The 23,850-nt window shown below is 39.6% G+C and overlaps 1 protein-coding gene across 5 annotated transcripts in view; it reads left to right on the top strand.

Moving 5' to 3' along the window:
- LOC145480844 (uncharacterized) overlaps positions 1-23,850 on the top strand; it is a 63,497-nt gene that overhangs the window by 21,259 nt on the left and 18,388 nt on the right. For 3 of the 5 annotated variants that reach the window (XM_081459171.1, XM_081459173.1, XM_081459172.1), the window contains 8 exons: positions 2,428-2,635; positions 3,315-3,417; positions 4,008-4,092; positions 4,332-4,377; positions 4,775-4,850; positions 7,033-7,135; positions 14,434-14,544; positions 15,998-16,042. In XM_081459171.1, the coding sequence (XP_081315297.1) occupies positions 2,428-2,635; positions 3,315-3,417; positions 4,008-4,092; positions 4,332-4,377; positions 4,775-4,850; positions 7,033-7,135; positions 14,434-14,544; positions 15,998-16,042 (777 nt within the window). Of the gene's footprint in view, positions 1-2,427; positions 2,636-3,314; positions 3,418-4,007; positions 4,093-4,331; positions 4,378-4,774; positions 4,851-7,032; positions 7,136-7,238; positions 12,098-14,433; positions 14,545-14,654; positions 21,465-23,850 lie in introns of those variants that run through there. The other 2 variants (XM_081459174.1, XM_081459175.1) reach the window with 2 other exon arrangements.

Raw genomic sequence — 23,850 nt, 5'->3', positions numbered from 1 at the left:
AGATTTCTTAATCTTGACATTTCAAGCATTTTCCCATCCTAGTCCAAGGATGTGTTTCACCAAATATAATGCTGTCATCAGTGCTTTTCCCGTATGAATTGGAAAACGAGGGGCAGACTTTCCTTTTTGTATTTACTTTTTCTTTTATACATTTGTAATAAGTCCGTACGTGTATCTATGCCAACTCTCCTGGATTATTTGGAAGTTTCCCAGACACAGGCCGAATCTCCTGGCCTCCCATACGGGTCACCAAATCTCCTGGATGTGAAGGAGAGAGCTTTAAAGTACATTCCACTTTATTTTGGCTAAATTTTTGGTATTTTCAGGGGAAAATATTTGAATATTTGATTCTTTTTGAGGTTGAATCGGCAAAACTCCACTCTCAACAAGGTATTTTTCAGCCTGGTTGAGAAGATAAAATTGGCAAATATTTCCCGGATTTCAATTTTTTTTAGGTTGGCATCTCTTTGTGTGTCAAGTGTGTCATTCAAGACTGTAACAGCTCAAAGTTTGAGAAATTGATCCGTAGGTGTGAGGAGGCAAGAAAACAAAGTTTTTGCCTGCAGGAGTGAGACTTGTGCCTAAGACGTGAGAGTTGATGGGTACATGTATATTATTTGGCTAAATTTGGGTATTCTTGATTTACCAAGTTGTTGGTTTTCAAATGGAATATCACTTTTATGCTGTGCACAATAACGATAAACTTTGGCAAGGAGTCAAGAGGATACTTGATTCTGTTGAAAATGATAACAGTTTAAAATTCCTTCTCTTAAGTGGGTAGGTCAGAAGATTAAAAGGGGTGACAAATTACAATTGAACTCTGCTATGTCCTGCTAACTCTTTTTAGTATAAATCTACTAGCGTTCTATTGTGAATGACATTCTCTGATTGGCTACGCTACTCACTATCTATTCTGTTGTAGATAGTGAGTAGCCTAGCAGTGAGAGCTTGTTAACAAACTGGCAGCTGCTTTTTTGCATTTTCGCAGTGTGCTTGAAGAGGATTTAGATCAAGTGTTGAACCAATAGTAGATTTATACTAAATCAATTAGATTATTCCCTCTTGATTTGTACATGTATGCATGATAGTTGACTGGGCTGCGCCCTTAGTTGACTGGGCTGCGCCCTCGTCAACTATCACTGATAGAAATCTTGAGCTCATAATCTGATTGTTAAATAGAAAGGAAATTATGGAGGTTCAAGATACCCGATACTAGGTGACTGAAGGAGTATATCCAAGGAAAATAATTTGTGTTTGAGACAGCGTGGTGTTCAAGATAACCGAGTTCAGGATAGTGAGGTTCTGCTGTGGTAAATAAACACCTTTTATTCTGATTCACTGTTGCCCTGTCCACACAGGAAGGTGAAATTAACACCACTCAGTGAATTTTTGGGGCAACATTGTATTAAGATTTACCCCAGGAAAGTGCTGGTAGTTTCCACAAATTTTGGTGGATTGTGCAGTATACCTCTTGAACCCTTTACTCTATTAGCTACACAACTATTTTCTTGTTGTTGTGTTCATCATATTTACCTGCTTAAAATCTGTTTCAGTCTGCTTGTGATTTTGTTGAACATATATATAGCTTTGTGACTAAGACAGTGTAAACTCAGACTGCAAGGCCATTAAATTTCCAAATTATCACAAAACTAAAATAATCCTGTTTGCAGCTGTTTATTGACACAGATTCTCTTTGGCTGCTATATTCATTCAAAGGAATTTTTTAAAGAAGAAATAGATGAATGTCACAGCGTGATCTCTACAGTGTCTTGTGAACAAAACATTTAATCTTGTCAAGGGGCAGCTAGCTTAGTAATCAAACTGAGCATTACTTCTTTGGTTTTTAATTAGTTTATCAAATGGAGGGAATCTTCTTTGTTTTAAGCTCTCCATGTAGCTTGAACACCTATTCAGTATTGTAAGAAGTAGAGTAAAACTTGGAATGAAGCTTTAGACACCTCTAAGATGTTGTATTATCCTAGACTAATAGTATTTTATTCTCAGAGATGGTACAAAATGGAGATTTCCCATCATGACCCCATTCTGGACCCATGTCTGGACCCCAGTTAGGATCCCTGTCTAGACCCCTTGTCATCTGGTTCCCTGGTCCCTCACCCAACATGGAACTGGGATATATCAGTTTGGGGCTGTAGGTTGTGAAATGTGCCATGTGCAGCCCAGAGTTGTTCTTTTTTTCTCCTGAAACATATACAATATATTGCAGTTCTACATCAACTTGTTCATCACAAGGAAACATGACAGTTAATCTACATGGCTCCATAACCCAGTTGATGAAGTATTGTACTGTCAATGTAAAGACCACAGTTTCAAGTTGTCCTGAAACTTTTTTCACGCTTCTTTCTTTGGAATTGCTTTTGCAACAGAATACAGATTTGATGATCTCTTAACCTCTTTGTCTATATACAGTTGAGTGCTGAGCGCAATATGACGGTAAGGGATCTTGTTGCTGGAATCTGCCAGGAGTACAACTTAACCAATTACCAAGTGCGCACCTTGCCTGAAAAGACGCTGTTAAATCTTGAGGCAAATGCCACTGCTGTAGAGAATGCCGAGATTGCCATCGAGGATGTGGACAAGATGCTGTCAAACTTTCAGCTAGACAATCTACACACGAGTGAGTTAAAAGAAAGTATACACCTATACTAAAGTGGATGAAATGTTCTTGATATTTTTAGTTATACACATTTTATGGTAGAATCCATCATAATGTTTTGAAATTGGAGGCAGATGTGGGACAAAGCACACTGCTTTGCAAAACAAATAGAAAAAAAAAATGCAATATAGCAGCTAGAAATTTCTGCAAAATTTGACGTTTGGAAACCCACAGCCTGTGAAAATATTTTAGTGATGAAGTTGAAGGTTGGCACACACATGGGGACAAGTCCCAAGTCCCATGAACAGTTCACATGAGGGATTTTGAGGGACAAGTTGTGTGGGCTTGTCCCTTCAATTCAAACCAGTTTGAATTCATTGGACAAGTAGCAGGGACCAAATCCTTGCAGCTAAATTGATGAAGGTGGCTAGTTCACACAAAGGGACTTCTTTCCACTACTTGTCTTATGTCTATGTCTCTTGTTACAGAATATGCCATATTGCCACTCCAAAGTTCGTCATAGACGTTGTAGACTTCTCCCGTGTGCACTACCACAGACATTCAGACATTTTCCATTTCCACATAATTTTCGGAATTATTTACACACACTGGCATGGACTGAACCCTCGCCCTCGTCCTCCCCCTCTGTGTCTCCCCAAAATGCTAACACATGTGATACACATTTTTTTGTTTATGACAGTTAAAGATGACAGACTGCGCTGTGTAAAGGAGTTGGTCTATGCTGAAGAAGTGTACAATGATTGCCTGAAGAGCCTGTTTGAATTATATGCTGAACCACTGAGGTAAACTAGTTACAAGAGTAATATTTTGTACTTTCAACAGCTTTAAAAGGAGTGAGTCCATCATCAGCCAACTGTAATGCCAAATGAGTTAGTACAGTAAGAGGTCTAGCATCTATAGTTCTTAAAGTTGATAACGGCCATGATGAGCTTGTGAAACTGATGTTTTGATTGTGAGCCCATTCACTTTGAAGAGCTAATGTTTGAAATGTGTCAGCTTCAAACAGGCATAGGTATTAGTCATAAAAACCATGAGACCCTCTGTTAGTTCCCATAGTTTTCTGCTGACAAGGATTTTCTCAGAGATTGACATATATTTGTTAAGACTCAAATCAGAAGAGTCTTTTTCTGTTGTAAAAAATCGAAACAACAACTGACAGTTCTTTTGATAAATTATGTAAGTATGGCTTATTGAACAATGGGTGCTTACTGTCATTAGGGGGGCTATTACAAAAGGCACCTCTAAAAGCTTAAGTATATCAGAGACAAGAGAAAACGGGCGCTTTTGCTACTAATGTAAATTAAATCTTTAAAGTAATAGAAAGTAGAAGTTTAGTAGTTGGTCGCAATTGGCATTTTAATTTTCTTTGCAGAGGCAAAATAACAAGGGCAGAACATCATACGTTGTTTGCCACTCTAGAACCGATATGTTCACTCAATTCTGCTCTTTATGCAAAGGTAAGTAGCTAGTTTAAATCAATGAAAACTTACGCAAACCTTAAATGGATAATTTACTAAGGGAGAAAAACAACAAAGAAATTTTGACAAACCGAAAAGAAGCGAGTATAGTTAAGACTGGGAAACTTTGGAACATTTTAAGCGCCATTCATTCCAACTAACTTAAAAGAATAGGAAAAGAAAGAAAGGAGGGCATATTATTGTGTCGTGTTTATTATTTTTATTTGTTGTCATTCCAGGTGGAGGAAGCTGCAAACAACTGGAATTCAGCTTCTACAGGAATAGGTAAAAAAATTCATTGACGGAAACGGTTTTTTAATATTTCATTACACTGGACTTAAAAGGCCCCCTTCCGGTCCGCCATTGTCATAATTAGAAGCAGCATCCACGTGATTTTTGTTTCCCGAACTTCAGTAACCTGTGGTGTATTTAGACACGATTTATCCGCCGCCACTTTAGTCTCCTACGCGGACGCTCATTGGGGTCGTCACGGGGGAAAGATTGCGTGACGAACCCAAAGAGAGTTTACATAGGAGGCTATCGCCACTACAACCTCCTCGCGTGTATCCTTTGCACTTTTCCACGCGAGTTTTTATTTCACCGTACGCGAACTATCCATAGGGTTTGCTTTCTCTTTTGATCCATTCCCGACATGTATTTTCAATTCTGTTTTCTATTTCAGGTGCAATATATGCCGAATTTCCTTTGTTTTGGGAGCGTTACAATGACTACTACTTGGCGTTCAAGTTTGCAAGAAGGCAAGAAAATATATTCGTCTTTATCATTATAATTCTATGGATCTGAAATTAATGTGATGATGGATGTCTGGTGCGAGGCAATGCCTGAAGACACGATGTTGTAATTATATAGGGGAGAGGTGGCGAGAGTGTGTGGGAAAGGATGGGTAAGTGTCACTGTGTGTATGCCAATAGCAGTGTTAAGTGGAGAGAGTAGTAGAGTGGTATGTGAGGGAGAAACAAGGGGTGCTTTCCATCTTGCCAAAAATCTCGGAAATTTCGGTCGGAAGTCAAATGGAAAGGCCCGTTTCGGTTCTGTCCGACCGGAATATTCGGAACCACCTCTGGAGGTGGTCCAATTTGACCATTTGCCGTTCCATTTTGCCAAACCGGTTCATTTCCCATCTTCTCTTTAGTATATTTCATTTAAGTGGTGGATTCGGGAAAGGAGTAGAAAATGGTGGGAACCATTCGTCTCGGTACGCCCGGTTTGATCGCAAAATGTTCCATTTTCCTCGGATAGTCACGCTGGTTTCTGACCGATCGGTCTGGCATAATGGAAAGCACCCGAGATGTGGGACTATTATAAGGGAGTATGAGGACAGGAATGGTGTGCAGCGAGATTGGAGAGTGGGCTGGTATGAGTTGGGTGGAGAGGGGTAGTGCGGTGTATAGGGGAGAGGAAAATTAATAATAATAATAAATAAATATTTATATAGCGCCTATCCATGCCTACAGAGCTTCACGTCTAGAGGAGGGGTGTGAGGTGTTGTTATCTTCTGGGGAGAGGGTGTGTTTAGAAAAAATTGAGTTATGTAACTGTGGCGTGCTCATGTGTCTGGGAGTGGAGCTTACTTTAATGCATTAGAATCAGAATCGTTTTCGCAGACCACATGTTTAGTGCTATAAGGATTGCTTTTCTTTCACATAATACTGAGTAACCAAAGCCAGTCACGTGTCCGTATTAGTGTTGAACAGGGCAATAATTGATGCTCTTTAAGGCGGGGGTTAACATGAAGGCCATATTTGTGCTGGGTATTACTGTGTGAATGCAAATATCTCGTTCACGTTTCAGACAGTGAAAAATCTCTCTGCTCATTTCACATAGCTACGTTTTGGGCAGTTTTGTAAATTGTTTTGGTGATTTTTGGGTATATTTGGGGATAAATAGTTTTTCTCAAAGGATTAGTAAAATTTATGGAAATAGGAAATTTTGAAGATTTGATGTTGTTTTAAAATTAGAATTTGAAGTTAGAAATTGGTAGATGTACACCAAACAGTTGCCCACCATCCCGGGGTGCCCTTTTGGGGGCAGTCAACTGTCTGGTGGTGTTCTAAACCCCTTTTTATCTTTTTAATCCGTCGTTAAACTTCCTGAAATTTTACTTAAATTCTTGTGTACCCCCGCCTTAAATACTTTGGAGGGGTCAGTGATTGCACGTGCACAAAAACACTTTTTGTCACGCGTCACGTGTCACGCGTGATTGCATTCTTGTCGGCATTTGTGGAAAAGCCAATGAAACCGTGTATTAATACAACCTAGTTCCCAGTGTTCATTCTATTCTTCCGGAAGAGAAAGGACACTGGGAACGAGGTTGGTATTAATACTGGTTCGCGACAATACTCTTTGTCACTGGCCAAATTTATGAGGACTTTAATCCCGGCATTTTCAATCGAACCTACTCGAACTTAATTTCAATCGAACGCATGGAATGAGTTCGATTGAGGTCGGCAATCGAACGAAATCGAACCCACATAAAAATAATTGGACAATCGAACTCAATCGAACGTCTTTCCAATACAAATTTTTTGAGCCTCGAGTTAAGTCGGTATAACACCTTACTCGTGTTTTTCGTGTTTTTGAGACCACATAACATGATCTTTGTTCAAGCGAATTTATTCACCGAACGCAATCCAACGCAATCTAACAGATTGAGTTCGATTGGTGCGGAAGTCGAACTCACACAATGTTTGATTCGTTCGACTGCCGAAGTCAATCGAACACAATCCACGGATTGACCTTGATTGAGTTCGATTTCCGAACGTTCGGTTGACTATACCTGGTTTGAAGCATGCAGGGAACATTTGCCAAGAATTCCAACAAGCTTTGGTGCAACTATCGGAAAACTTTTGCGCCAAATCTAGAGCATGAAAAAAATACTCTAAGCTCTCGATTTTATCGCTGTGTGTTTTTTGATTGCAGCTTAATGAGACAGAAACGAGAAAATGACAGCGAATTCATGGCGTTTGTACACAATCAGAGGGGCTCGCATCGACCGCAGCTGGATTCGTTATTGTTAAAACCAGTGGGTATTCTTTTTTTTGTTTTGACCACTTATTGGTATGTTGATCAGCAAGTTTATTGTGCTGAAGGAAAGGCTGTGGTTTATGTCGGTAGACGGTCGGTGGTGTAATATCGGCCGCTTCAACCGCCAGCGCATGGCTTTTAGTATGTAAATGCAATTTAATTTCTCCTTCACTGGACAGTTCTCATAAACGGTGTGACAGGGCTTTGCGAGGGAGGTTTTGGTAATGGGTTCCTCTGTGGTCTATGTTATGCCCTATAGAAAATCGGTAAGTGATCGATTTAAATCCAGTTTGTTTTCTTGTAAGTCATGAAATAGTTAATAGCGGTGTTGCGATTGGTAGCGATTTTCAACTTTGAACTTTCTGTTCTCAGATATTGAAAGCCAGACCGGTGCGATTCACTTGATACATGACTTGATTTCCTCTATTCGTTGTAAAGGGATTTAAGTCACGAGTTTATTACGTCAGGTCGAGGGGAGCCTTTTAACATAACTGTTGAGTGGAGTGAACAAATTCAGAAAATAATTGGCGAGGATTTCATTGCATTTCAACTTGTCAATTTAATTTTTGTTCTGTTCATGAAATTGATTGTGAGCTAAATTTTATAAAAACCCAATTTCATTCTTGGAGGCCAGCTTTCTGCCTCATAAAGTCAACTCACAGCGTAATTAACGTGTTGATCCTATCTGTTTTAAGTCTAAACCGCTGCCAAACCGTTACGCAGACTGTGAACTGATTGATTAGCAGTGTTATTACCGGGAAGGTCAGAGCCTTCTTTCATGAGTTCTGCTATCTTTTAGTCATCCACAAGCGAAGTATCGTGCATTTAATATCGCATTATTCTGATCAAACTACACTGCCATCAACAATGCTTCTTGAACTCAAAACTCATTCAGGTACAGTGTTTCTCCGAGTTTTCCTTTCCAGAGTTCTGCGCGCATAACTTGGACAGTCCCTGAGGTCCTTTCGTTATTTTTGTCAACCGCGGTACACACGTTTTATGGTCATCATAATTTCCTATATTTGTTATCTTGGTGTTTATTTATTTTCCGATTTGCTGATATGACGTGCAAAAGAGTATTATGCCAGTTGTATTTGAGAAAGTAAATGCGCATTCAGTTCTGCAGAAAATCGCGAACCAACGATTCATACCTGGTTGCAACTTGTTCTTCCAATTACGGTCATTTTTTTTTTTTGCCCTTCACAGTTCATTTAGCGCATGTTTGTCAATAGCATTGCTTCGACTTCACCACATGTGAACTATTAAAGGTGAATACAAGTTTAGGTTAAGCCTTTCTGCACTAATTCTCATCGATCACTTCTGTCACTTTTCACTTTTTTTCCAGTCTACCATTGGATTGTTTCGCGAGATGACTTACACACACTCATCAATCTTGTCCTTAAATGGTGATCATTTTTGTAGCGAGATTATTCCATGTTACGATAATGTTATAATCGATTTTGCCCGAGGAAATATTTTGTGTAATAAACAGAGACTTGACAAAATAGTTAGTTTTGACTTCGACGGTCGACTTGTGTGTTGCACGCTACAATAGGCTCGCTGGCCAATTTCTATTATCTTTTTAGGTCTTCATTAGACGAAAAAGCACAACGTTTTTGGAAATTAAAATCTGGGAGGCGAGATGTTGCGTAGACAAAAGTCGTTGAAAAGAAGTTATTGTTTTTAAGTGTTTTTTAATTTTAGAATCCGGCAGAGCGTTTCGTTCATTAGATTATGAAGTGCGTGCTGGGACGTGTTAGTCAGAGAGCGGTACAATCTGTGTACGATAACTTTATCACAGTTGAGCATTTGTAGCGTATATGCATACTTTTGGTTCTTTATGTTATCATTTGCTGTTGTCCTGTGATGGTTCGTGTGTACTTGTGCGGTATCACAGAAAAATAGAAGCGCTTTGATTAATTTGAACTCGGTCTAAAGAAAGCCTGGAAAACTCGGGTCTTTTGAAGTCAAGGTTAATTATAACGGTTCTAATAATAAATAGTCTTTTATTGTATTGCATTGTTGCCTGTTTTCAATGGGAGTGAATGTTTTTGAAAATACTTTTGTATCGCTCATATGCCGGGAGAACAGTGCTATTTATAGAAAAAAGATGCAAAAACCTGGTTTGAAATTGTGTGCTCATTTTAACTGATTACTGGCATTTCGCCTACGAAACTCATGTGAAAATTTCCGTAAAGTTGAACTTCTACTACAGAAAATGATATGTATGTAATTAAAGGGAGCGAGAGTAATGAGCAGTGTTTTGGGACAAGAGCTGTTAAGCTGTAGTTCCCGATCGATCCGACTGTTACTTTAAATGTACTTCAAGCTATATGTATGCAAAAGAGAGAAGAGGAAAATGTGTTCTGTACGTCTCCACTTTGTTTGAAATTATTATGTCCCTCGGGTACTACGCGCGCCGTGATTGGCCAGTTAAGTGGGCCATATTCTACTCACGGCCTGCTGAAAATGTGTTTTTTGATTTATCGCCAAGGTTCATGAAATGTTTTATTACGTGTACAACATGCTATGAATTAAACGTTTTAGCAAAGATTTAGAATTGACTCGTTTTGCTTTTGACATATGTCAGTCATTTGAAGCCGTTTCGCGAGTCTTGAATTGGCTTCCTGAACCCGTCAGACACACATACAATGGAGATATAATAAATATGTTATTAACCTCGCTTTCTCGGTCCGTGCTTTAATTTAGATATCCTCCTTTCTGGTAGTGTTTTCAGTGTACGGTTCAAAGCTATACTATAGACTACGAGTAGTCCCTCTTTCTCTTAGTCTTGCGGTCTCGCTCGACGGGCTAAGCGAAAGAGAGCGTCACTACTCGTCGTCAACAGTCGTTTGCTGAGCAAGCGTTCAGTAAAGCGGATGAAAAGATCGCAATCAACGTGATAACAGGATCAACACGAAGATTTAGGAGATCAGAAGTCTTTTATCGTGATAACGATTACAGAATACAATGTGGATAACTGAATTTGTCCCACGGTTCCGCATACAGGTACAAGGAATATAAACGAGGTTTGGTCATAAATAGCCCCTTCTAAAATTGTGAGGGGTTTTGTTTGTCACGAATTTCTCTCTTTACTTCCATTTTTAACCTAAGACTGTTAGTATTTCCTCTCCGCAACCCTAAATCGTAAAACGAGGAGCGAAAGACATGAAAAAAGAAATAAATAAATATAAACCGGCAAAAAGTGGAGGCGAGGATCAATTTGTTGAATTTTTACCGTGCCTTTTTTTGGGAGTGAGTAAAGGAGGCGCTAAATCGCTTACCGAATGTCGGAAATCCGTTTACGAGGCTGTCAATGCACGTGCTGGTCAATTATGTCTTATTTGTTAGACTTAATTCTAGTTCAAAATTCTTCTTCATTCTTTTTAACAAATATTAACATAAAGAAGAGCAAATATGTACATTTGCGGTACGTTCGAGTCGAGTCTACAACAAGGAACATGGAATCCATTTGTTGTCGTTAGAGAACTGACCGCAGCGAATTGCGTCTGAATTGTTCTCGTGTTTTCCAGATTAAGAATCTGGAATGTTTATTCATTCAAGGACGTACGAATTGTGCGAATGCCTATGATTCCTGGTACGTTTTTTCGTTGAGCCCACTACAAACTATTTGTTTCGAAAGCGTCAGTTTTTTTAAGTTACCAAAATTCACTTGAACTGGCGAAAAACTAGTCCTTTTTTTTTGCTGGGAAAGGAAATCGGTAATTGAGATAATAACTTCTTTCTCATGACTTCGAGATAACGGTTGTCAACCGGGAAGAAGTTTTAATTGTCTTCGTAATTTAAAGAATTGAAGTGTATTGCTATTTGTAGACATTCACGTATATTTCTGTATGTGGGTGGCGGGGTATTTCCTTCCAACCGGAAAAACGAGGCAGCTATATCTGTTAGCACGAGAGATTTATAACACCAAATTATGACTTGACTTTCGAGAAGCATCACATCCAATTACAATTTCCCTTTGGAAGTGAAGTGGCCAAAATTATCGAGTATGCTTGAACGTTGGCGAAGAAGATTAACGCTCACCGCCCTCCACGTTTTTGGAAACTGTCTCTTGGCCGGAGCTTACATTACCGATGAAAACATTCCACAACTTATTGAAGAAGATATTGAAAAGGTATAATTGTTATATTGAGCAGGTTTCGCTTTTTCTTTGATGTGTTTTATGCTCGCGAAAATAACGCAATTTGTCCGCAAAATACTTCAACGACTTTGAATAGGTCTTTGCACTTTAAAATTCCGAATGACCAAAGTGTAATTTCTCCGCACAAAATCGATACAGTTTATCAAGATGAGAGATGACGAGAACAGAAGTCGTCAATTAGATACTGTCTTGATGTACTTTGAATTCTCAGAACTAACTTGAAGTAAGGAGAATTCGTATTTCAAACTTCGTGTTGAAAGAGTCAATCTTATTTTTTGTTTTCATCAATGATACTGTCTAGTCGGTGACATTGCCCAGACTCAAATTTGTGGTTTTGTGATTCAGTCTGTTATTTCATTCCGTCGTATATTTTGCATCGGAGAAAGCAAGAATAGCTTTAAATCCAAGTTTGCCTTCAGCGAGGGCAGTTCAAGGAACAGTTTTGAATTTCAGTTTCACCTTCATGGTGGCCGGAACACATGCTATTTGGTCGGATTGTTTGTTTATGTTTCGTACTCAATTTATAAGTGAAAATGTGTCATTTGAGCGTCCGTCCAACATATGACATCTGATACGACATACAAGGCTCGTTCTGTCACACACGCCTCACAACACGGTCCTCCGAGCGTATTACGTCCAGCATCGGAGAAAGATTCCTTGTTTTTGCCCACCTGAATGTCTCCACAGCGGAGAAGACGGTTTAGAAAGTTAAGTAGCAGGATCAGAAAGAGCTTTCGCGCTGCTAAGAGATGGAAGAGTTCGTTTAGAGTTCGCCGAAGAAGCTCGACATTTCGGGTAAGCAATATGTTGCCCAATATTTTGCTTTGATGATGGCGTTAACGTTGAATTGCAGTTCTTTTATGTATCTAGAGTTGCTTGCGAAGCGCTCAAGACTTGTTTATTTGAAGTACGGCTCCTTGTGAAAGACTTTTTAAAGCGACAGTATTCTGTTGCTTGTTTTGAATTCAAGAACGGCCGTACACAAGAAAAATGTCGCTCTTGGTCGTGGAAACCAACTTCGGAAACAATAATATGCAGACGTGAATTCTTTAACTGTAAATCCCTTGACCTTATGTTTTGTTATTTTTTACGGACAAGAATTTTCTTCAGCTCTATTTTGACCAGTTTGCGTGATTAGAGATGCCGACGTTTCCGGTCCAGGAAATACCTGGAATTATAATTCTCCTGGAACTCTGCGCGATGCAAGTGGTATATTTATTCGCTTTTCCCTGCTCTTATAGCCAGTCGATAGTTGTCGGGTTTATATACATCGTAGTGTTTAAAACAAGCATTGTTCAATAATTAGGGATTGTTTATACTGAAAACAGATCGCCTACAACCCTGAACTGAATAACCACTTTGTAACAGGACTCCACGAACATTCCAACAGCCATGGTGCTTTAATTTTTTTGTATCATAATTATGATTTGCCTTTTCACGCCCCTATATTGATGTTGTTGATGAATTCAGAATGCTATTAATTGATATGCTTTCTCTTTGTAAACGTTGTGGTCTTTCATGAGTCTAGTCAAAGGTCGTTGGGAGAAAAACAGGAAAATATTTGTCTTTGGAGAAGTTTCACCCGGCAAGATGATAAGATTTGGCTTATTGTCTTCATGTTGGGAAGTAGAAAGACTTTGTGGACTGGTGTTATTTTCATTGTGGGCTTCAAAGCTAACACAACAGTCGTTTATTGAGCGTTATAACGAAAGAAAAGATTGCAATCTGCGTATCGAAACGATGGAAGAGGCTTGGCACTTGGTCGCTTGTGATGAAATTCGAAGCGCTCCTTCCCGCGTAGGCGTTTGTCGTAGATTTTAAAGATAATTGGATCCACTTGATGGAGAGCCTACGTACGTGAGCTCAACATGTGTTGTCTGCTTAGAAATTCCAAAGAACCGTCCCCCGGCGACATGAAACTTTTGCTAGGGTCAAGAACATTTTCGTTTCACGTTAATTCTCTTTGAAAGGCTAAATGACGTCAATACACAGTCTGATGATAGTGACTTTTCCACGCACACATGTTCGCTGTTTTATTAGATAACCAAAGAACAACAACAAGAACAACAAGCTGTTCTAGCATTTGCTTGACGGCAATCAATCGCTTAATCTGGTTCCAGGTTCGTTTTTCCAAATTCGCCGCGGAAGAGTGAGGAGAGTTAGGTCGAGTCGAAATGTAGACTAAGAGAGTAGAGGTATGGACGAAGCTAAGAAATTTCTCGGCGACCGCTGACTCAGTGCCCTAGACTAAATTTGGCCAAAATGTTATTGTGCACATGCTCAGAGAGGGAAGGGGTAAATGCCTTTTTGCTGCTGTGATTTTTTTATTCCCTTCCTTCATCCCCTAGCAAATTTGCGTTTCGTAAAATTGTTATTTTCCTACTATACTGTTTAGAAGTTTGTGAAATTTCCCACAGATAACTTCATATTTAGTTCTAATTGGCACACGTGGTACAGATGGCGGGAAACAACCAGAAGCTATGACGGATGCGACAAGTTATGGCGGGAAACCAATGAGAGTTGCGACGCGGCGTGCGAAGCACATTTTGGCGGGAAAAAGCGTTCCAGCCTCTTCGTAGCGTGAATGCTGAACAAGAACGGAATTTATTATATGGATGTGTCTGAATTGAATTTGATTGGCTGAAATCGATATTGACCGCGGTCTAGATTTTCCTATCTAGACCGGCATCTAGACCGGCATCTAGACCGGCATCTATACCGGTTATATTTTGCGGTGAAAAAGTTGCAAACTAAAACACAAAAATATTGACTATTTTCGTCTATGGAAGTGCCAAAAAGCCTGATGAGGTAGAAAGAAAAAGTAAAGAGGACGGGCTCAGCAAACTTAAGATTTAAGCTCAGCTCATCGCCGTTCGCAAGCAAAATGTCAGCTAGTACAAACCAGTTACAGTAAACGAATTATTGTTTTTCTTGTTTGCCATACAATAAACATCTGTAACAGGGGTTAGTCGGTCTGTATGGGAGAATCTTGACCTCGGTCGTGTGTACAGACCTCGGTCAAGATTCTCCCATACAGACCGACTAACCCCGGATAATAAGGGCTAAAGAATGTTCCGTGAAGCTAGTCGTTAACCAGTCCATAACACTGCTCTGTGACTTTGTGATTTCAGGTTCAACATGTGGTGGAGTGCGAGAGAATCTTGTCCAACTTGCTGGAAAAGACACCCGAAACTCATCGAGATTACACAGAATTAGGAAAAGTAGTCTCAAAATTTAAGCAGGTTTGCGCTCATGTTCCAGTAGTTAGGAATAGGCCATTTTACAGTTGTGTGCTTAGTTACCTGGCCTATGAATACAAGCGAGGCTGAAGGTGACCTTGTTTTGATACAAACCCGGCTCTGCTTTTCTCATTTAAATGGCAACTAGAAAGCATAAGAACAATTTGATGTACACAACAAAAGTAGTGAGGTCTGTTTCAAATCAAGGTCACCTCCAGCCTCGCTGCTATTCAAAGGCCAGCTTACTGAAAAGACAACTGTGAAATGGTCGAATGACGGATTTCCTGTGAGTAGGGGGGAGGGGGTTGGAGGAAAGCTCTCTTTTTCCTTCACCCCGTATTCTAAGAAAACTTGCTCGCAGGCTAGCTGACGTCACTATTTTCCGAAGTGCTTGCTAGCGGGTGCTGTTTGTTGATTGGATAGTACGAATTGGAATCTCTTCGATTTTTTTTTTTCTGCGAAGACGTACGACAAAAGATACTTTTTTTCCACAACTGACTTTGCTTAATGGCGAGTCAGTGTGGGTAGGTCGAGCGACGTGGGTAACAGTAGCCTGTAAATAGGATCTCTAGTCGAGGATGGGGGGAAGAGAAAGCGGGAAGAAAGAGGCCCTCGGCCACTTCACTCTCAGCCAGGTCCTTCTCAGCTCTTCTAGCCTCAGTCAGACCCTTCCAGCCGGCGCCTGTTCACAGACAAGGGTAACAACGTTGGCTAGGGTCACTGATTGTGTTGTTCTCGGACCCGACGCTTTACTCTCACAATGGTCCACTCCACCCGGCCCACTCCACCCAGGAAAACACTTCGGTAACCAGTGAATTGTTGTAGGGAATCTGTCAGACATAACTGTCGGCAAAGGACTGGCATCTCATCCAGGGAAAATGTATTTCTTTTCGGTGGTTGCTTTGTATTAGTTCCCATTGGGTTAATTAGACCTTTATATACCACTCCTTGAGAATATCACACCACTAAACGCCGACCAGTTTACTCGAGGCTGTTTTTTCCTTAGTGTTAATATCGTTATTTAAAATAGCATGTGACATATTCTTATATTTTCTGGCTTGTAACCTGTATTCAGCGTGTCTCAGGTTCTTGTAAATAAACTCGATTATTGCTGGCGGCTCCCTCCACTATTTGTTGTGTTATTTGTCTCCTCTACTTATAATAGAAATGTTTTCTATTCGGCCGAGCGAAGCGAAATATGATAGAATTAACATCATGTTAGTTGCTTCATACCATGTAACCGAGATGGATCATGGCTCCGCTGATCTGAAGGGTTGGAGCAGACCTTATCTTCTGCTAGCCTGCGTTGGAGTTGGAGTTGTAGGAAGTGTACACTGAATATCCTAAGGAACGTGATACGCACAATACACCTTGTGTGTAGAAGCCGAAGTGGTAAGAAGCTTATAAAGTTAGCGGAAGTAATTATAGGAGACAAGTAAACGTTTTGTTCTTTCAGATGGTGAAGGACAGAGAAGAAGAGGTGGTGGAAGCAGAAAATGAGGTATGAACTCAAATTAAACAAATTTTTACAAAGCCCCAGTGAGGGACGCAAATCTGGGCGACCTGCACCTTTTACAAGGCTCGTTATAATTGGCCAAACGAAGCGATAAATAATGAAAACAAACAGGGCCCCTCGGCCTAAGAACAAAAGAGGCGCAGATTAACAAGAAATAATTAAAATAGAGGTTTTTAAAGAGGTGGAGATCAACCGTACAATTCTGTCGTTCATACGTTTGTTCATGTTGTTCGTGTTACCTTGGTTGGGCCGCGGAGGAATTTCAAGTTCGTTGATTCCAAAGGATGGAGCAATCGTTGCTGACGTCACTGTTTACATTTTTCCTCATTAACATACGACTTTGTGCAGAGAAGGCATCACTCTAGACACGAATTGACTACAAACAATTAAAGAGCTTGTGAAACTTAGTATTGGGTAAAATGTTTGGCCCTTTGGGTGTAATATTCAAGGGGAAATTGGCTTTCAGAAACTGAGAAATTTCTGGATGGCAAAAATGCTATCCGTGTAGAATTTTGAGTTTTTAAACCCGCGTCGCACGAACAGTATTCAATACATTGGGCTCAAATCCCTTGGGATTGTTAATTGAACTGTGCCCTTTCAATATTCCGAGCTAAATGTTTTTGTGGCTAAATGTTTTGGAGACTCTCCTTTGAGAAAAAGAAGCCGGCTGTCCAGGTAGATTGCATTATGGGCGATTTTAATAATTTCTTAGTATTTTATCCTTAATTAATCTTCCGGTATTAACTTGAATTGAATAGGTGGTAAACAACATATACATTATCAGTTTGATTTATTTTAAGCAATTTTGTTCCATATTTATATCGCTAGACCCAAATCCCGTCAAAATGCGCTGATTTATTACAATTTTTCAAGCTTATTATTGAATTGTCCAAATTAATCCTGCACTGGGATTCGTGTCCAAACAGGTGAAAGAGTAAGCACTTCAATTGAAGAAAACAAAATGCTTAAAATTGGAATTGCAATCCTTGGAATTTCTTATTTGGGCAGCAGGTTATACTATCACGTGTATTTACAAAAGTAAAGGCGGGAGATGAAAAGTTCATTTTAAGTCGAATTTCTAACTTTATTATTAGTAAAGAGGATTTCCAAGCACTGTAAATAACGCGCTCTCTGTAAACTGAGTCAGTTAAGATGAAGCTACAGACATCTGATCAAGTTTCGGACGGAGTGGTGACCATGTCCGATCTCTTATGGCCCCTGGGCACATGTCTATATGTCGCTTCTTCAGTTGCTTTAAACCATTTAGAATTTTTGTATTTCACAGCCGGATCACTTATCTTTTAGCTAAGTTCGTTAAATTCAGTCGAACTTAAGGAGCTTGTTGAAGTTCTGAATATTTTCATCAGTGTTTTCATAGAGAAACAACTCCAATGTTACGTTCTCCCAACACTGTAATCGCGCCAAGTTATGAGCGCTTTTTCTTGTCCTCATTTTGTTATCAACGTGAAGTAGATAGCAGTTAACTGGTCGCTATAAGGCGCCTTGGGAAATCTGTCGTTTCGAGCTTGAGCTTGTAAAGGTTTACTCAGAGGAAGAAAGATTTACTCCGAGAAAAACAGTTTTTTTGTATCGAAAATTTTCCTGCCAACAAGCAGTGCGTTGGAAGGCCTTGAAACTATGCGTAACATGTTTTAGGTGTTAATCTAAAACCTGGTGAATGTGATGCAAATACAATGGCACGCGAACGCCCCCAGTCGACACGAAATTCGTGTGGAGAGTATTTATAGTTAGTTAAAGTGATGATGGCGCATTTTTTCGTCGCTCGACCATTGTTCGTTCATTTGTCCACGTTTTTGTGTTTTTGTATTTTGTTGTTGTTTTTTTAAATTTATCGTTGTTTATCTACGTGCTTGTCGTGATGTTAATCTCATTTTCGGATGCAGTTGACCCACTAAAATGAAATCCCATTTAAAAGCTTTGCCGACTTACATATTTAAGCTGGCATTCCTTGCCGCCTTTTTCTGGTAGTTTGACACTTTTATTGTTTGTTTCCTTTAATTTTCCTATATCTTTGCGAGGCATGTAGGCTCCGTTGGTATGTATGAGAGACAAGAAAACATGAGGAAGAAGTATCAGAGAGTTGAGGGGAGGGTATAGATGTGGCTGTCAGGGCCGCAGCCAGTATGAGGCAAACAGAGGCACTTGCCGGAGTCATTTGTTTTTTTTTCGTTTCTGTTGTTTCTCTTTTGAAGAGAAAAGTAAAACACTGCAAAATTTCTAGGAAGACAATTTAACCGTGGACATTGCCTCAGTCGTAATTTTTGTTTTGTTTACGTCTGACAGTATTTTGCGCGTTGTTTAGAAACGCTTTTGTTTTTGTTATTAAAAGCTTTGTTTTAGCACTTATTCCTTCCGTGAGATGTGATCCAAATCTTGTGCTTAATCCAATTATAGTCTTTACCGCACCAGATTTAGAAATGATTTTGGAAAACAAAACTTCAGCCAGACCAAGGTCACGTCGAACCTGCCCCTCCAGTGGTAAATTCGTGGTATGAATTTTTCTTCAAGTTCTTGGCTGATTGCTCTTGATTCAGTGGATTTTCCGTCGGAGTTTAAGTAGGAAAAAAGACTCTATTTACCGTGGGATAAGAATTTGCGAGCTTTCACTGACAGCGAACGTACTCATTTGCCCAATCTATGACAGTTACGGTTCTTACTTAAGAGAGCTGAAGTTCTTTCATAAAAAGAACGAAAAGTTCTTTATTCCAGGGATCTAAAAATTTTAACTTACTTTACTTATGGGAACAATCTCGATACTCTTTATGAGTAGTCTAATCATAGAAGCTGTGCTAGCTGAAATTTTGTATAAAGGAAAAAAGAAACCTGGCATTTGACGAACGTTCAAGAAAGTATCACAGTCGGCATCTTGAAAATTACTGACAACTTGACAGTAATTTTCGAAATTCAAGTGTATTTCATGTAACTGAACACGGCGTTGATTGGTGGATCGGAAATAGCCAAAAGTGCATTCGCGAGAAAGTGTTTAATTAGATTGCTTTCAGAACCGTAATGGCGACGAAAGAGCGATCGGTTGCGCATGCGTATGACACGACGTATTACGTTCATGCATGCGAGTAGTGTTTACAATCCACGAACACAACTTTAGACAGTGTCTGCAAACGTTGCAGTGTCGGGTTTGCTTTTTGTGAGAGAAAATGTGATTTGGACAGTCAATGAGAGTGTTCCGGAACTTTGTGCGAAGACAACAACACGTTTTTCGAGCAGTGAGAATTTTACAAAGAGGAATGTGGGATATTTTAAATCCGGAAAAATGCGACATCCTTTCGTCACCAAATTGAACACGTTCACGCCCGAGATGTCGACCTCGTCCCTCGTGGAAAACTTGTCTGCAAATTAAATACTTTTTAAAAGGTCTCGTCATCGCTAACGATGATTGAAATTGCCCACAACTGTTCATGTAATTTTTCTGGTTTCGAATTTAGGGAGTTCTTAACAACGACCACTGTGATGTTTTAAATTAACGCACGAGATTAAGGCACTCGGATTTTGTGTGTTCTTTAGAATCAGTAGTTTGAAGTCAATACACGGACTTCGTTAATTAGCTAGTGACGAAGAACGATGATGGGTTTATTGAAGTCTTGTTGAAGAGAGTCTTCATCCTATTGAACTGGAATTGTTTTTGCACGTTTTATGTTTCATGGATTCAAATCCGAAGACTTTTTGTGGCAAATTCCCAGGGGCGGGTTGGGAGAGGGGGGGGGGGGGGGGAGGGGAAAATCCAGAGGTGCTTGACAGAAATCTACTGCAATTCAGACCAGAGCAATGATGCCGATTAAGCAGTGAAGAGTTCACGCAAAAAAAAAAAAACACAATTTCCTAGTCAATCATCCTTTAGATTTTTTGTTTCAGAAAAAAGAAAAAGGAAATAAAAGTGAACACTAACGAGAAAATTCGGCTCTGTTCTAGACTTTATAGAAAGACTTTACGCCCTCGGGAGACTGCACCGGGAGGGGGTGGGGAGGGCGGATATCCACGGCTAGACTTGAATGCTAGAAAACCATATCTTCAGGAGAGTCACGTACGTATTAAGCCAATATATTGAAGGATGTCTCTGGCTCCAGGGGGCAGAAAACTGTTGTAGAACCCATTAAACGTCGATTAAGTTGAGAGTTGTCGAGCACTATTATTGATCGACGATTGAGAAAGCCAGTCTGGAAATACCAAGACGGTAACGATTTTGTTCGAGAAAGAAATCGCTCTGAATGTCACTTGACGTTTGATGGGTTCAGATGGAGTTCATTCTGAAGTTCAGTTGTTCTGTTGTCGGCTGTTTGGATGGATTGCTTATGCCTCGAACGAAAGTAAGTGACGGCTAAAGTAAGTTGAGTTTTCGCACTTAAATTTCGCGTTGACGTGGAACTCCAGTGATGGGTAGACAATCTTATAACTGGCACGGTTGTTAAAATTACAGCGGCGCACTTGTTGCTCATAAATTGTTGTGCTATAAGTATTTTAAATGCTTGGTAAGCTTTGGTTTTTCGTTTGAAAGGTGACATCTCGTATATATGAAGGTTGCGTCGCTGTGTTTCACTGGCATGTTTTGTAAATCAAAATGTTGTAATGGTAGCGGTATTTTGTCGCGAGGCACGGATTCTTACAGCTCAAGCAATGCTGTTTTTGATAATGGCTCCTGACACGCTCATTAGTTTCTAGAATTACAAACTTCAATCGCAAAGAATGAAGAAACTGAACTATGCGTGGGTTTGATAACGAAATGAAGCTACTTTAAAAGGTGTTTCGAAGTCAATACAATACATCTATATCTACCATATTATCATCTTGTATTGGCCTAAACTAGGGTTTTCTTGGCCTAGCAAAATTGCAGGGCTTTTTTTTTTTGTAATCCGTCAGTCTTTTCCAGTTTTCATAATTTATACAGCTGGTGTTTTTTCGATTATTTCAAACCGTTAATTCGATGATGTGGTATTACCAACTCGTCTTTGGTTTATTCTGTAATTTAACCTTGCTTGTAGTCGTGCAATATTGCATTCTTTCATAACTGAGAAAATTGTCGTTTTCCTTGTTTTATTTCGCTTGGCTGGAATTTAGTTCCTGTATTTCTTTCGTTGAGCTAGAAAAATCTGACAATCATCACAAAGTTTGTGCGTGCCTTGATAATCTTCCCGTATCGGCTTTCACCATTCCGAGTAACCTGTTGATGTTTGCTTGCGTCAGAAGCAAACCTGCTTGTGTTTTATTCTTTTCTTTATTTGTCGAGTGATGATTTGAAAAGGAACAAGTTTTTGGTTTATTTATTTATACCGTGTTGTTGGCTTAACAACGGCCGCACCGGCGACCATCAGTAACCAAACACGGGCCAGCTGAGTCCAGGTTGAAAAAGATGCAAACCACTGTTGAAGTTTTGGTAAGAAATCAACCCTTGTTTGACAAATTTTGTTCCCATATCCTCCAAAAACATCTCAGTAGAGAGGCCTAGAGAAAAATCTCTCGCGTACTTAAATCACCCAAGCGAAAAAACTAACAATGCTGAAAATATCGCAAGTTGAAGTTGTAGAGCGAAGACGTGGAAAGTATGTAAGAGATAGTTTATAAACATAACATTGGATTATGGCGCGGGTTTAATTTCGTCTACGCTTGTAGACAAAAGCGTGTAGTTAGCCCGTAATATTTCTCTCTCCAGGAAATGTAATAACTCGTTGTTTTCTCGGTGTTCAAAAGTTTGGTTTGCCCGAAAAACCGACAAGATGGGAAGTTTGTGTACCTCAGCTGGAAGCGAAAGGTTTTAAATCCAGAGTGAACGGGATGGAAAGGGTTCTTCCGTGTTTAGGTTGCAAGGCAAGTATGCGTTTGGAAATATTGAAATTGTGACCAACATTTTAGCCCAATTCAAATTGTTTTCAGATTTTACTGAAGAACGTTTGTTGCAAAACAAGATATTAGAAATGTTGGTGCCATTGCGATGTCTGTCCAGTGTCTTAATGAGGGCAAAGTATTTAAACTCCTTTAACAAACAATGTTTAGCTGTTTATCTGATTCTCTACCGTGGGAATTTTAGCCAATGCTCTAGGGTGTTCAACTTTCCATAGCATGGCAGTTATTTTTAGTAGCATTGTAGTTTGTTCTGTTTTTGAGCAAGTAGCTTAAAAATCCTCCAGCTAGCAGACTTTGAATTTTTTTTCCTGTGCATAAGGTTGGCGGTATTGATGAAAGATCGAGTGGTTTTTGTTGAATAAAGTCGAGGCCTTTATCTATAACAATAATAGAAAATAATTAAATAATTGCATTAGAAATACAAGGGATTTTATGACGGAATGTTTTTGTCTAAACTCTTGTGGTTATTACCACATGAGGGGTCTGTGTGGTGGACTTTCCTCTTGAAATAATTCCGGGGGGGTATTCCCTTAAATGAGGTACATGAATATAGGTATGTAGGGCCCTAAAGAGTATGGTCATTAATTGATGAGTGGTTTTGGTCTGAGAAAGGGTAAAGGTTTTGACTATTTTGGTGTATAGGGTATGTTTTTCACTCTGGCGCTGCATTGGGTATCATTCTGTTTTTAAGGAACTATTTTTTCCGCATCAACCTTCGCAAATTTGTAGCCCTTCTCAAATGTTTCCGTAAATCAAAGTCATTCATGGTTGGCTACGATCATGTATAAGAGCCGTGTAATAATTTTAGAGCTCTTCAATGGGGTATTGATTTTTCGTTCAGGTCTAAAATAGTGTATGGAATATCACAGATTCCGGTCCGAAATAGAGTACAGGTTTCAAGGCTTGGACCGCACACCCTCACCAAAAACTTTGGGAAGTAAACCCCCCCCCCCCCCGCCCCCGGGAAATAATATTGTGGCGAGACATGTGTAAATTGACTTTCATGTTTGAGTAAGCAAATGAGCACGTGTGACTGATAAAGTAAACGGGATTTGCACGACTGTTTGATAAACTCACGCGCAAAGCTCACGCGATCCCTTGTGACAAGCATCAATTGCTCAAAACGCCGTAAGCTGCCGAAATAGACAGTGGCAGGTGGTTCTATAGTAGCTGGTCATCCGGTTCTTTGTATCCGGTGCTCAGGTTCATGCCTAGTACTTTAGTATTGAGAAATTCAAACGCAGAATTTTTCCGTGGCAATATTTCTTTCTTAAAGTGCATTTAAATATTTTCACGTGACGATGTTGCACAAAGTTGCGTGACTGAAGGAACTTGCTATTTAGTGTCACGCTAGTTGAAGCAAGGGCTCTATTTGAAACTGTTGATGACATGATGCCTTCATTGGCAGTTAAATCTAGGCCGTTTTAACCATAAATACTCAAAAAGACGTTGACAGACATTGTACGCCGACTGTAAACTTACACATTCACTCTAAATTCAACAATCGAAGTAATTAAATTTTACGAAGGCAGTTATTAATTTAATTAAGGTAATAAATAGTGGTTATCCTTACATTTTAAAATTTGTTAACGCAATTATGTGTGCTATCGCTTTCGTTGTTGTCTCGAGCATTTTTAATCAACAAACAAATGTAATGTTTCGTGATTTTAGCCTTGGAGAAGTCTTTGTCGATATTGAATTATGCCTCAACTTTTTAAAGCTGGTACGACCAATATGAACAACTTTCTAATATTAGTCATAACTGTTGTGTAAGTTTTAAGTGGTGTTGTTGTTTCTCGTGGGTGGTGGGTAACAAACGTGAATTATATCAACCTGTATTCTTTGGACAGTCTTACAAGGGACTAGAGAGTAGCAACATTGCCGGCGACAGTTTCACGAGCTTAGCAACGTTATAAGTT

This window comes from Orbicella franksi, chromosome 3 (genome assembly GCF_964199315.1).
Source record: "Orbicella franksi chromosome 3, jaOrbFran1.1, whole genome shotgun sequence".
NCBI classification, from domain to species: domain Eukaryota; kingdom Metazoa; phylum Cnidaria; class Anthozoa; order Scleractinia; family Merulinidae; genus Orbicella; species Orbicella franksi.
Note: the sequence above shows the minus strand (reverse complement) of the source record. Positions and strands in the feature narration are given on the sequence as shown.